The following is a 12,247-nucleotide window of genomic DNA, read 5'->3' as shown; positions in this document are numbered from 1 at the left end:
GAATAGCTTGAACCCAGTCTTTTCATTTTAATTGACTACTATTATGTTATATTGGAGCCTTCTTGATGTAGTAGTAAGGTGTGGGTTAGGCATGGCGTTCTACAATCTCCTCATTCATCTCAGCTTTTCTCTTTTTCCTTGAAGCCCTGACCTTATTACTGAAATGTGGGGCTGGAGTGAAAACAAATCCCTTCCCCACCTGGGATTAATCTCTGGCAAATCCTCACCCCTGGAAGGTAATCTTTGCTATGGAGAAATTAGTTTTGATCTTAGTTCACAATGCTTGCTCATTATTCCCCTCTGCTTTAGCCTTTGGGGAATTTTTCTAGATCTTCACCCTAAGAATCTGGGGCTTTTCCAGGCCAGGCCCTGTAACCCTAGCACTTTGGGAGGCCAAGGTAGGTGGATCACCTGAGGTCAGGAGTTTGAGACCAGCCTGGCAAACATGGTGAAACCACATCTTTACTAAAAATATAAAATATTAATCAGGTGTGGTGGTGGGCACCTGCAATCCCAGCTACTCAGGAGGCTGAGGCAGGAGAATTGCTTGAATTCCAAAAGTAGGGATTGTAGTGAGCCAAGTTGGTGCCATTGTACTCCAGCCTGGGTGACAGAGTGAGACTCTGTCTCAAGAATAATAATAATAATAATAATAATCTGGGGCATTTCCTCTAAGTGAAGTCCACAAAAGTCTGGGATTCCCTAAGATTGCCACCCTTAGGTTTCTCAGTCTCAGGCTAGCTGGCACTTGGCCTCCAGTAGCTTGTCAAAATTATCATTTGAGTGCTTCCACCAGGTGTGGCTACAGCAGTTCTGCCACACCCAGGCAAGCAGACCCCAGCTCTGCCTCACTGGGGGTGCCTGACTCTCCAGATTTGGGGATGACTGTTTGCCCTGCAACTTTAGTTCTCTGATAGAGCTAAGAAAGTTGCTGATTTTCAGTGAATCCTGGTTTTTCTGATAGTAAGGATGGGAGTGACCCAGCCTATTTGCCTAACAGAGCAGAAACAGGAATTCGTGTAAGAGATCTGTGACCATACTTTGAGTTTGGCGTCTGCCCTTCTCTTGAGAGGGATTCCTCTGGAGTGCCTGCATGTGTCTACAGTTATTTGCTGCTTTATTCGCCATGCATGAACCTGCATGCTTTTATTCTAATCCATCCAAAGAAGTGGCAAAATAAAGGGGGGGGAGAAAAAAAAGGTTGATCGACCAAAAGTAATACCAATATCAGAAAAAGTAATCTTAGAAATTGTCATTTAAAAACAAATGAAAAGGATACTGCAAATTTAAGAGTTTTCTACTGATGTTTTGGTTCCCAAATCACACCCTTTCCTTCCTTACCACTAGGTTTCTAGTCAAGGGTGATATAACAGTGCCATTAAACTATTTGTTTTTAGAAATACCTGGGAAAATTTTTGTCACCAGCAATCCAAGCTCTGGTGAAGGTTGGGCTGGAGAAGGTGGTTTCAGCCAAGCTGCACGTCCTCCAAACACGGGGAAAGGTGAAGTATCAGGTGACAGACAGCACTAAGTGATGATGCTGAACACCCTGAAGGGTGTTTATGGTCTTCCTCCTACATTCTGAGATCCCAGGTGTCCATGGTGTATAGCCACGCCCATCTCTGCAGCTGTCTTGGACAGCAAATAGCTTGGGTGAGGTGATGAAATGAGCACTGGTTTTGAGTCAAACAGACCAGGGTCCAGGCGCCTGCACCATAACCCCTAGTGGTATGGCAGTACAACTGCCAGAAAGGACTCTGTTCAGCTGCTAAGAGGTGACAGCCCCCAGCTGTTAGAAACTTTAGGGCCCCATCTCAGCTTCAGAGCTGAGGCTGCTCCTCCTGGGCAGCTCCAGCAATGACCAAGGCTGGCTTAGGCACCTGAGTGTGGCCATTTCCAGCAAATACAGGACCCTTCTACCGGGCAGGCTTTGCTCTGGAGCTCCCACTGGATTGGCTGAGGATGTCAGACGTCATGGACAGGTAAGGCTCTCCTGCCTGATCCTGATTGCTCACCTTTGTTTCATTCCCAGGTGTTAATGTCTTCTACCCCAATCTCACACTCCTAACTCTCAGTGCCTGCTTCTGGAGAACAGCCCTGCCATGCTATGCAACCTTTGGCAATTTACACCGTGTAACAGAGTATAGTGAAAAGGGTGATCATTACCTCAAAAGACTGTTCAAAAGCAATGGGAAAATGTATAAGTGTTGAAGCTCTGGTTTAATTCCTGTGCTACTTTGTGAGATGGCATCTGACAAGCACAACACACACCCTGTACCACCACATGCATCTATACAACACACCCCCTGACCCCACATAGTCTGTATACACCATGTACTCTCTGTAATGCTGGGCAAGTGTTCAAGCTGACTTGATGTGCAAGTGAGACATAAGTGAGGGGGCTAACCAGGAGGTGGAAATGGAAGGAGGGGAAAAAGGACAGTCAGTTCTTCAGATTCACTTTACCACTAAAATCTACTTATTGTTAAATATCCGATCTGGTTATATAGGGGGACTGTATGTCTCTTGCCTTGTCCAATAAAAGTCATCTGATAGAATAATTTTATTTTTAGTTTTTTAGACTACTCATTGTTAAGCAGAGTTGGGAAAAAAAGTGGATGGAGACCCTGGAATTAAGAATAACATAAAAGAATGAAGTCTGAGCTTTATGCATGTGCACACACACACACACACACACACCATTGAAATTAAGGAGTACACATATTTCTTAAATACCGCAGCCACAACCATCTCAGAAATAGCTGTCAAAAATTACTGAATGCATGAAAATCCTTGAATACAAATTTTTCTTGTACTTACCATTGTCTTGCAAATTGAATATGATTTCCACTTTTCTTTTTTTGAGAAGACAAGGCAAGCCTCTTTCCCAAAGTCACTCCAGAGACAGTGATGGGGCTAGACTCAAGTACTAACTGCATCTGCACTATGACCATTTTTTTTTTTGAGACAGAGTCTCACTCTGTTGCCCAGGCTAGAGTACAGTGGCAATATCTTGGCCCACTGCAACCTCCACCTCCTGGGTTCGAGCAATTCTCCTGCCTCAGCCTCCAGAGTAGATGGGATTACGGGTGCCCACCACCATGCCCAGCTAAGTTTTGTATTTTTAGTAGAGATGGGGTTTCACCGTGTTGGCCAGGACGGTCTCAAACTCCTAATCTCAAGTGATCCTCCCGCCTCGGCCTTCCGAAGTGCTGGGATTACAGGCGTGAGCCACCTCACTATCACCTTTATCTCAATGTGTTTTCATCAGCAAAATTGTACTCTTTGAGCAAAACAGTTTGTCCAATGTCTGCCTAGAAACAATCGTTTTTTTAACACACTGGAGGAAGTGTTTATCTCCGAGTTCAGATGATTTATAAGTGGAGAAATCTGAACTTCTCCTATGACAGAATCTGGCAAGTGCATGCAGATCTACATTGGACCTGTCCTGTACTTGTGTTTCAAGAGCACTGATCAGCAAACAGCTCCAATCACCCCATTTTACAGCCCAGGAGGCGGGACCTGGCAGCTGCAGAGGCAGGTGCCTGTGCACTGCTGGCTCCCTTCCTGCTCGTGGAGATTCTCCATGCTAATGCTTAGCTCATTTAGCCTTATTCCAAGCAAGAGCTGTTCAAAATGTAATCTTATTGCTTAGTTAGTAGAGTGATTATATAACAAGACAAATCTTAGCAACTAGTCCAAAGTCTGGTATGCAATAAGCATGCAAATGATTCTTTAAAAAAATAAAGTATCTAATGTCAAGAGACTTGTATTTTCTTTCACAGCCCCCTAAAAAGGTAATGTTTAATACTTAGGACAAGATTTCCAGAGAGGATTGAGCAAATTCATTACTATTTATTAAATTCCTACACTGATGCTCCTCACCTGTCATTTATATAACCTTGTTTAATCCCCACAGTTATCTTGCTACTGTTTTTGATTCAATAAGGAAGAAAAGAGGATAATCAGATAATTTAAATCCCATGGAGGTGACCTGCAAGTAAACTGTAGTGAAAGAATTTGAACCCAGGACTGACCAGCAGCAGACTCAGAGTGTGCTTTCTATCACATTGCTCAGTGGTTTCTAGGGGAGGTCCCCGGCCCAACAGTAAAGCCTGATGGAAACACAAGTAGCTGGATCCCAACCCAGAAAGACTCAGTGGGCCACTCCAAGGTAGAGACTGCAGCCTTGTCTTGACGCCCCTCTGGGAGATCCTGATGCAACTCAAGCAGGAGGGCTGTCGTGCTGCCCCACTGGACCATCCCCAGCTTCTTCGTTTTCATCTGCTGGTCTTCCACTAAGTGCTGGCTCTTATCCTTGAATTTGTGTGTGCTATTTACCTACTTGGTGATGACCTAAAATATTTTCTGTTGGCTTCTACCAGTTGTTACAGCATTTCTGCAATGGAAGCATTTTCCTTACATAGAAATTAAATTAAAATATTCAGCACAGAATTCTATGCAGCCATAAAAAACGAGGAGTTTGTGTTCTTTGTAGGGACATGAATGAATCTGGAAACCATCATTCTCAGCAAAGTGACACAAGAACAAAAAATCAAACACCACATATTCTCACTCATAGGTGGGTGTTGAACAATGAGAACACATGGACACAGGGAGGGGAGCATCACACACTGAGGTCTGTGGGGGGTATCTAGGGGAGGGACAGCAGGGGGGTGGGGAGTCGGGGAGGGATAACATGGGGAGAAGAACAAGATATAGGTGACGGGGGATGGAGGCAGCAAACCACATTGCCATGTATGTACCTACGCAACAATCCTGCATGAGCAGCACATGTATCCCAGAATCTAAAATACAATTAAAAAAAGTTAAAAAAAAATTCAGCACAGTTCTTCTGGGGGACACTATACCTCTCAAAAAGCAACAGTTTCCAAGTGAGGACATTCTTAGTCACTATGACCGTTGCTACTTTCTATAGTATTATCACAAACTTTAATAGCATTGTGTTACATACAAAATTATTTCAGCATGAAAAATGATTTTACCATTAAGTGTTAAGCAGTGACATATTCATAACATTTCCAAATGAAGATGAGGGATGATCTAGATAAACAAGTCACTGAGGTGAGATGTGTTGCCATCAATACAAATGATTCATTGGTGTATCACTGTGAGCAGAGATGACTGATTCCGTGGGCAGCCTCTCTTTCCCCAAACCCACCATGCGGTCTGAGCCAGCTCTTTATTGTATCTATCACTGACCTTGACAAAACAATGCAGCCACATAAAACTGACTCCAACTCCAGCAGCAGTAATATTCTTTCTAAAGAAGCTAGAGGAAGAGAAATCTTGCAGTGTGCAAAGAAAAAATAAATTACATTCTTGCAACCCACAAGTCCCAGGTCAGCTGTGTCTCTGAGATTCTCCTTATACTCTGTCCTGCCAGACAGAGCTGCCCCAGCCCCTCCCGCCTTTCCTGATCTTTCCCCTGTATCCCTTCCCCACACTCACCGATGTGCACACAATGGATCTTCTTTGAGATTCATTTTTTCAAGACACAGAGCTGATCATAAACATTTTTCCTTTTCATTGTACATATCCAAGAAAAAAAATTAATTTTGTAAGCAACGCTTTTTAAAAAAATTCTAAGACAACTTCGCAGTAGAGCGTGGGGACTTCCACAGTGGTTGATCATTGGTGGTAGAAAGGGGAAGTAAGACAGGTGCTGCCATCACTGCGCATTCTGCTGCTCACACACATCCCTGAGGCTGGGTGTGAGCCATGCTGCTGGGCCTGTGACAAGACAAGTCCCTTCCCTTTAGCTGGAACCAGCCAGAAGGTGATGCTTCCATTTTGTATATGAATTTAGGCTGAAACTTTTGGTTTTCCCTCAGCTCTACCCTTATCTTTCCCTGGGGAATGAATGACCCTGATGACAAAAAGGACCTCCTCCCTCTGTGATTATCCTAGTTTAATGTGGTGTTGATTTTTATTGACTCTGTTTAGGAAATGCAACGTGATCATGCATTTTACTGAACAGATTTTGGTCTTCTTTTATCCTTCAGGAAACAGCCACTTCAGCTTAAGGAAAGGAAAACATTCAATAAGCAAAATAAGTGTGTAGGACAATAGAAAGACCCCAATGCTGACCCTACATGCTTCACAGCACAGAGGTCTCTGAAGCTCGGGGTTTGGTAATGAAGGGGAGGTGGCTGAGTGTGAGTCAGGTACCAACACAAGCCCATCTGGCTTGCAGGACTTCTTGCCTCCTGTCTGGTCTTTGCAATCAGCAGTACAGGAAGTTGGTTAGGAGCAGGAATTCTGCAAGCAGACATTAAAATTCCAGGCCTACCACTAACTAGCTGTGTTACCTTTGGGGAGTTATTTAATTTTTCTGTACCTCAGTCTCTTCATTGATTAAACAGGGTATGATAAATGTACCTGCATTTGGTTGTTTATTGTTGCCTAATAAATCACCAAATTTAGTGGTTAAAAACAGCTGTGTCATGTTATTCTCTCTCACTGTTTCTGTGGGTCATCAGTTCAGGAAGGGCTCCTCTGGACAGCTCTAGCTCAGAGTCTCTCCTGGTGCTATGGCCAGACAATGACTGAAACGTGACAGTGGCTGAAATGTGACAGTGGTGGAAACTGAGGGTGGGTAGGTGGAGCAGCACAGTGGGGCTGGGCATCTCTCTTCCCAAGCAAACTCAGGCTTCCTTCTATTTTCTCTCCAGTGGGGGTAGTTGGGCTTCCTCACAGCATGGAAGCCTCAGGGCTGCTGGGCTGCTTATGTGGTAGCTACAGGCTTCAAGAAGGATGCTTCCAGCAAAGTGGAAGTTGTGTCATCTTTTATGGACCACACTCAGGAGTACCATAGTGTAACTTTCACCATATTCTATTGACCATGCGGTCACCCTTTGATTAGGGAATATTAAAGTCTCATGCTAAGAAGATCTATAGAGTGGACAGCAATGTAGTGGTCATCTCTGCAGAGCACATCCTACCACAGCTGGGTTGTCAGGAGATTTAAATTAGTTAGATTATGCAAAACCTTCAGAACTTGCACCAACATATAGTGATCTTTTATGAAGCATGAACCTTGCAAAGCTGTGCAGCCAAATTGGCAAAACAGGGACCAGCAGCCTGTGAAAAAGCAACATGAAGAGTCCCATTCCTTCCCCTGTGGGCCGGGGAGCATCTGTTGCTAACTTAGCCCCAGAGAGGGCAATGCCCATTTGCTGACCTCTGTGCTCAGTTCTGGGGCACCTTACCCAGGCATGCCGAGTAGACTGAGAGAACGACACCGGCTGAATGGAGAGAAAGTGGTTCCATGTGCTATTTGGGCCAGCCGTGTGGACTGCCTGTTATTCTGAAAAGGGATTTGGCTGGAACTCCAGAGTCAGTCTCAGTGTGCTCACCTTAGCCTGGACCAGAGCGTCCTCAAGGTCCTCGTGTGCGATTGATGTCTGCATGTTGCTGAGTCAGGTGGGCGGGATCAGGTCTGAGCATTGCCACTTGCTGGCCACTGAACCTGAGACAAGTGACTTTACCTGCTTATGGGACATGAGCCCTGGACTTGGGCAATTGCTCCTGGTGTGGGCCCACCTGGGACATCCTAGGTCCTTGGCGATCCCACGATACATACTGTGTGACCTGTCCCCAAGTCGTCCTGGTTCTACTTTCAAACCTCACTGCTGTCTGCCTCTCACTGCCTCAGCCTCCTGATTTTCGCCAGTTCTTCTTCTCACCCATCCCTCCCTCCAACTGACCTCCACCTCCAGAAGGTCCCTCCACTCACTCTCTGCACTGCAGCGTGTGCCCTCACCTGAATGCCAGCCTCACCATGTTCCTTCCCTCCTCCAAGCCATTCCTGGTTCCTGGCCTGCTCCAGGAGCCCAGAGGCCCACCTAGCATGCTCCTTCTCCTTCAACACGTGGCCTATGGTGCCACTCCTGAGAAGCCTCCACCTGTTTCCTAATGCTCTGTTAAGCTGCCTGGCCCTACCTCCACACCTGGCCCTGTTCAATATTTAAACATATTCCTGAAGCCTGTCTCATAGTGGATTGTCCTTACTGTTTACCTCTGTGACTCTCTCCTGGGCAGATGTGCTATCAGCTTTTCCTCTGCACCTGCACACACAGAGCCCCTGGACTGTGGAAATGTGCCTGGGCATATGATCCTTGGGGGAACTTTCTGTCAGTGAACATCTGGGTTAACCTTGGCTCCTCTGGTACTGCCTTAGCATGGAGGCAAACCCAGGGAATGTACAGAAAGCTGGTCACTCATCTCAGGGAGAGGCTGAATGCATAAAGCAACCACAGCCAAGTCAGGCAATCCTAGAGCTTCGACCCACAGCTCACAGCAGCCTGTCCAGGATGCCAAACCACATTGACTCAGGTTGGTCAGGATTTAATTAATAACTGACAACTGCCCTAACTTTGCTCGTTTTCCAAATTAGGGTCAACCAGAGAGAGAGTTAGAGGTATACCCTGACTGATCCCATAGGGTGCCAGGCTGCAAGCCTCTGTCAAGCACACAGCAAGCCTTGCTTTTTCCATATTATGAAGCGTCCCACTCTTCTTCCTGCCTTGGAGTCTCTGCCAAGCACAAGTGACCATGGCCACCTCCCTTGTTATTATGAGCTCTGAGAAAGTAGCCTTTGCTGTTTCTCTGTATGCCACACCAGATCCGGAGGCTGAGGGGGTGGCTGAGCTGTGAAGGCTGGAGGTGGTGACCCAGGTGAACTGGATGTGGCTGTAGAAGAGCAAGGACTTTAGAGAGACATGTCAGCGAAGGACAGCACATGTGCTCCTGCACATGCCTTGTGGTACCTGCTCACCTGCACGTGTGGAATAAAGGGGGGGCGTGTGCAAAGAGGGCTGTAACTATTACCAGTACAAAAAAATACAAAAAAGAAACATTTGCACATCTTCCGTACATCCTCACCAACCACTGTTGACTGTTAGCGTTTTTACTCACTCCCTTTAAATAAACATTATTTTCCTGTTTCCCTCAACACCATTATACTTATTACGAAGAAACTGACTAATGCACAAAAGCACAAAAATTGGTAAAATAATTTACCTCAAAGCCCACAACGTAGAAATAACTACCCTTAATGTAGGCAAATATCACATCGGATTTCTTTTTATGAGAAATACAGATGGAAGGTGAGATGGATGTAAAGATAACTAATGGAGACTCTTTAAAAAGTAGGGAACTACACTCTAAATGCATTTTTTATATAAAGATAATAACTAGTATATTTAGTTTCACTTGAATTTAACAGAAAAGTGGAGTTAAAATGAATAGGTATTCAAATACATTTTTCTTCAGTACAAGAAATATTATTATTATATAACATATCTAACAATAAGAAAAGAGGCTGTGGGAATGTTAAGTGGTTGTGAGTCATGCTTTTATCTGTTTTGAGCTGAGACAGTTTCGATCTGGCTCCTGCCATGAAAGAGGACAGAGCCCCTCACTCATTCTACTCAGCTTCCATCCTTGCAGCTCCTGATGTTAGTCTGTTATGATTTCTATGTGTGTCCCTGTTCATAATGTTCTGATTCTGTTCTATAACCATCATTCCCACCACCCTGTAGCATTGATAAATGTGTGAACTGCTCACAGTAGCTGGAGCCAGAACATCAGCGTCCTGGTGTGCGGTCGTGTTCTGCATGCCTTCTGAGTTCGATGGATGGAGTCAGGTCTGAGCACTGCCACTCGCCGGCCATGGTACCTGGGATAAAGTGTCCCCCAGGTGCTTTTGCTGGTGTACAGAAGGAGGCATGTCCAAGAGGCTCATTGCAAGTATGCTTGCAATTAAGAAACAAAAAACAAAATGAATCTTAAATGCTCATCAGTGAGAAACAAATACGTTGATATGTTCATACAATTAAGTGTTGTACAGATTTAAATGTATGATCTAGATTCACATGACTAATCTTGTAAAATGAAGCTGAGGGAAAGAAGCTTGGTGCAGAAAATTATAGTAAGCCTTCTTTTTGTGAATTTTATAAGCACTCAGAAAAATACTGTATGCTGCCTATGAATTCATATACATGAGGTACAACTATCAAAACACTGACTCCAGAAGGCTGATTACCCCAGGGAAGAGGGAGGAGGGCACATATGGAACCCGATGGGATGCAAAAGATGTTACCACAAAATTGGAAATGTTTTATTTGTAAAACAAAACACGAGTACATGTGACAAGCATATCAACACTTGCTTGGCATATTAGGTACTCTGCTTTTTGCTTGTTTGAAATATTTCCTAAACAAAACTATGGAAGAAGAAAGGAGAGGAAGTTTGCTGCTTCAGGAAGAATCCCTACTGCTCCTGGTATTCTGGGTCTCTGATTTGGCCTCCTGTCCTCTCCTGCCCCATCTTCCTCCCCGTCCTGGCTCAAACCATGCCTGTGCTCTCAGAGCGGGGTCTTCTGTGCATCCACATGCAACCGCCTCTTGTACCCTCTGTCCCCAGCTCCCACTGGGGCCTCTGAGTGACCTCTGGGAAGCTGACTGATATGGTTTGGATTTGTGTTCAAATCTCATGTTCAATTGTTATCCTCACTGTTGGAGGGGGCCTGGTGGGAGGTGATGAATCACAGGGGTGGATCCTTCATGAATGGCTTAGCACAGGGGTGTCCAATCATTTGGCCTCTCGGGGCTGCATTGGAAGAATTGCCTTGGTGTATTATAATTGCTAGTGTATTATAAAATACACTAGCATTAATGATAGCTAATACATTAACATCAACATAACACCTGACAGGCTCTGGTGTGTGTTGCTCCCCTCCCTGTGTCCATGTGGTTCTCATTGGGCAGCTCCCACTTATAAGTGAGACATTTGATGTTTTTCTGTTCCTGTGTTAGTTAGCTGAGGTTAATGGCTTCCAGATCCATCCATGTTCTGCAAAGACGTGACCTTGCTCCTTTTTGTGGCTGCATAGTATTCCATTGTGTACATGTATCACATTTTCTTTATCCAGTCTATCATTGATTTGGATTGATTCCATGTTTTTGCTGTTGTGAATAGTGCTGCAGTGAATATAAGCATGCATGTATCTTGATAATAGAATGATTTATATTCCATTGGGTGTATATCCAGTAATGGATTGCTGTGTCAAATGGTATTTCTGGTTCCAGGTTTTTGAGGAATTGCCACACTGTCTTCCACAATGGTTGAACTAATTTACTTTCTACCCATATAGCAATGCAAGAACAAAGTGAGACACTGACCCTTCTGGCCAAGTGTTTTTACACCACCTCGTTCCTACGCTTGCTGTCCCAGTCACCACAGCAGTTTGCAACTGCCCGCACACATCTGTCCTGCAGCTAGGTGGGGACCATACTGAGACCTGGGCTCTGATCTGAGTCCTGCCTCTTCCCACAAGTCAGTCTAGAAGGCAGTGGGGGATGCAGGAAGTGAGTCCTGAGCTCAGTTGAGTGAGCCTCATGCATGCTATTGGGTCATTCCCAGACCATGGCCAGTCACTGTTGGACCTTGGTGAAGGCAGGAGTCCACAACTGCCGAAGCCACCACAGATTCCCCATCCTTAGGCCTGCTGCTCCAGGGGGCTCTTACAGTCATAGTCACACACGCACAGGTGAAGGTGGGAAGGTGCCGCAGCCAGCGCTGAAGTGGTTTCCTCTCTTTTGAGGAATTTCCTCATTTTTTTAGTTGTTATTCTTTTTTTTTAGACAGAGTTTCACTCTTGTTACCCAGGCTGCACAGTGGTGTGATCTCAGCTCACTGCAATCTCTGCCTCCTGGGTTCAAGTAATTCTCCTGCCTCAGCCTCCCAAGCAGCTAGGATTACGGGTGTCCACCACCACACCTGGCTAAGTTTTGTATTTTTAGTAGAGATGGGGTTTTGCCGTGTTGGTCGGGCTGGTTTCAAACTCCTGACCCCAGGTGATCCACCTGCCTTGGCCCCCCAAAGTGCTGAGATGGTAGCGTGAGCCACTGTGCCTGGCCAGGTGTTGTTGTTCTTAAGGCTTTTATTGATTTTTCAGCTTCTAAGAGGCTTGCTGCAGTTACCACCCCATCAGCTCCTTGCTTTCAGGGGCTGAATTAAGTTTTTTTTCTGCTTCATGATTGGGAGACCACTCATTCCTGGGAGTCTCTGCTCTGCCTCAAGCACCTTCCAGAATCACATCATTGAATCTCCTGAGTGTCTTGTGAAGTGTGTCACCATCATCTCCATTTCAAAGATGAGCACTTTGATGCAGAGTGACCCATGCGAAGTGACACAGCAAGCAACAGGGCCAGAAATACAT

General features: G+C 45.2%; 1 protein-coding gene across 1 annotated transcript in view; it reads left to right on the top strand.

The window, feature by feature from the left end:
• LOC144576786 (uncharacterized) overlaps positions 1–4,593 on the top strand; it is a 78,530-nt gene extending 73,937 nt beyond the window's left edge. Inside the window, exon 4 of the mRNA XM_078329083.1 lies at positions 2,033–4,593. Coding sequence (XP_078185209.1) covers positions 2,033–2,211 — 179 coding nt within the window. The 3' untranslated portion in view covers positions 2,212–4,593. The remainder of the gene's footprint in view (positions 1–2,032) is intronic.
• Positions 4,594–12,247: the final 7,654 nt, after the last annotated feature.

Source organism: Callithrix jacchus, chromosome 6 (assembly GCF_049354715.1).
Source record: "Callithrix jacchus isolate 240 chromosome 6, calJac240_pri, whole genome shotgun sequence".
NCBI lineage: Eukaryota > Metazoa > Chordata > Mammalia > Primates > Cebidae > Callithrix > Callithrix jacchus.
Note: the sequence above shows the minus strand (reverse complement) of the source record. Positions and strands in the feature narration are given on the sequence as shown.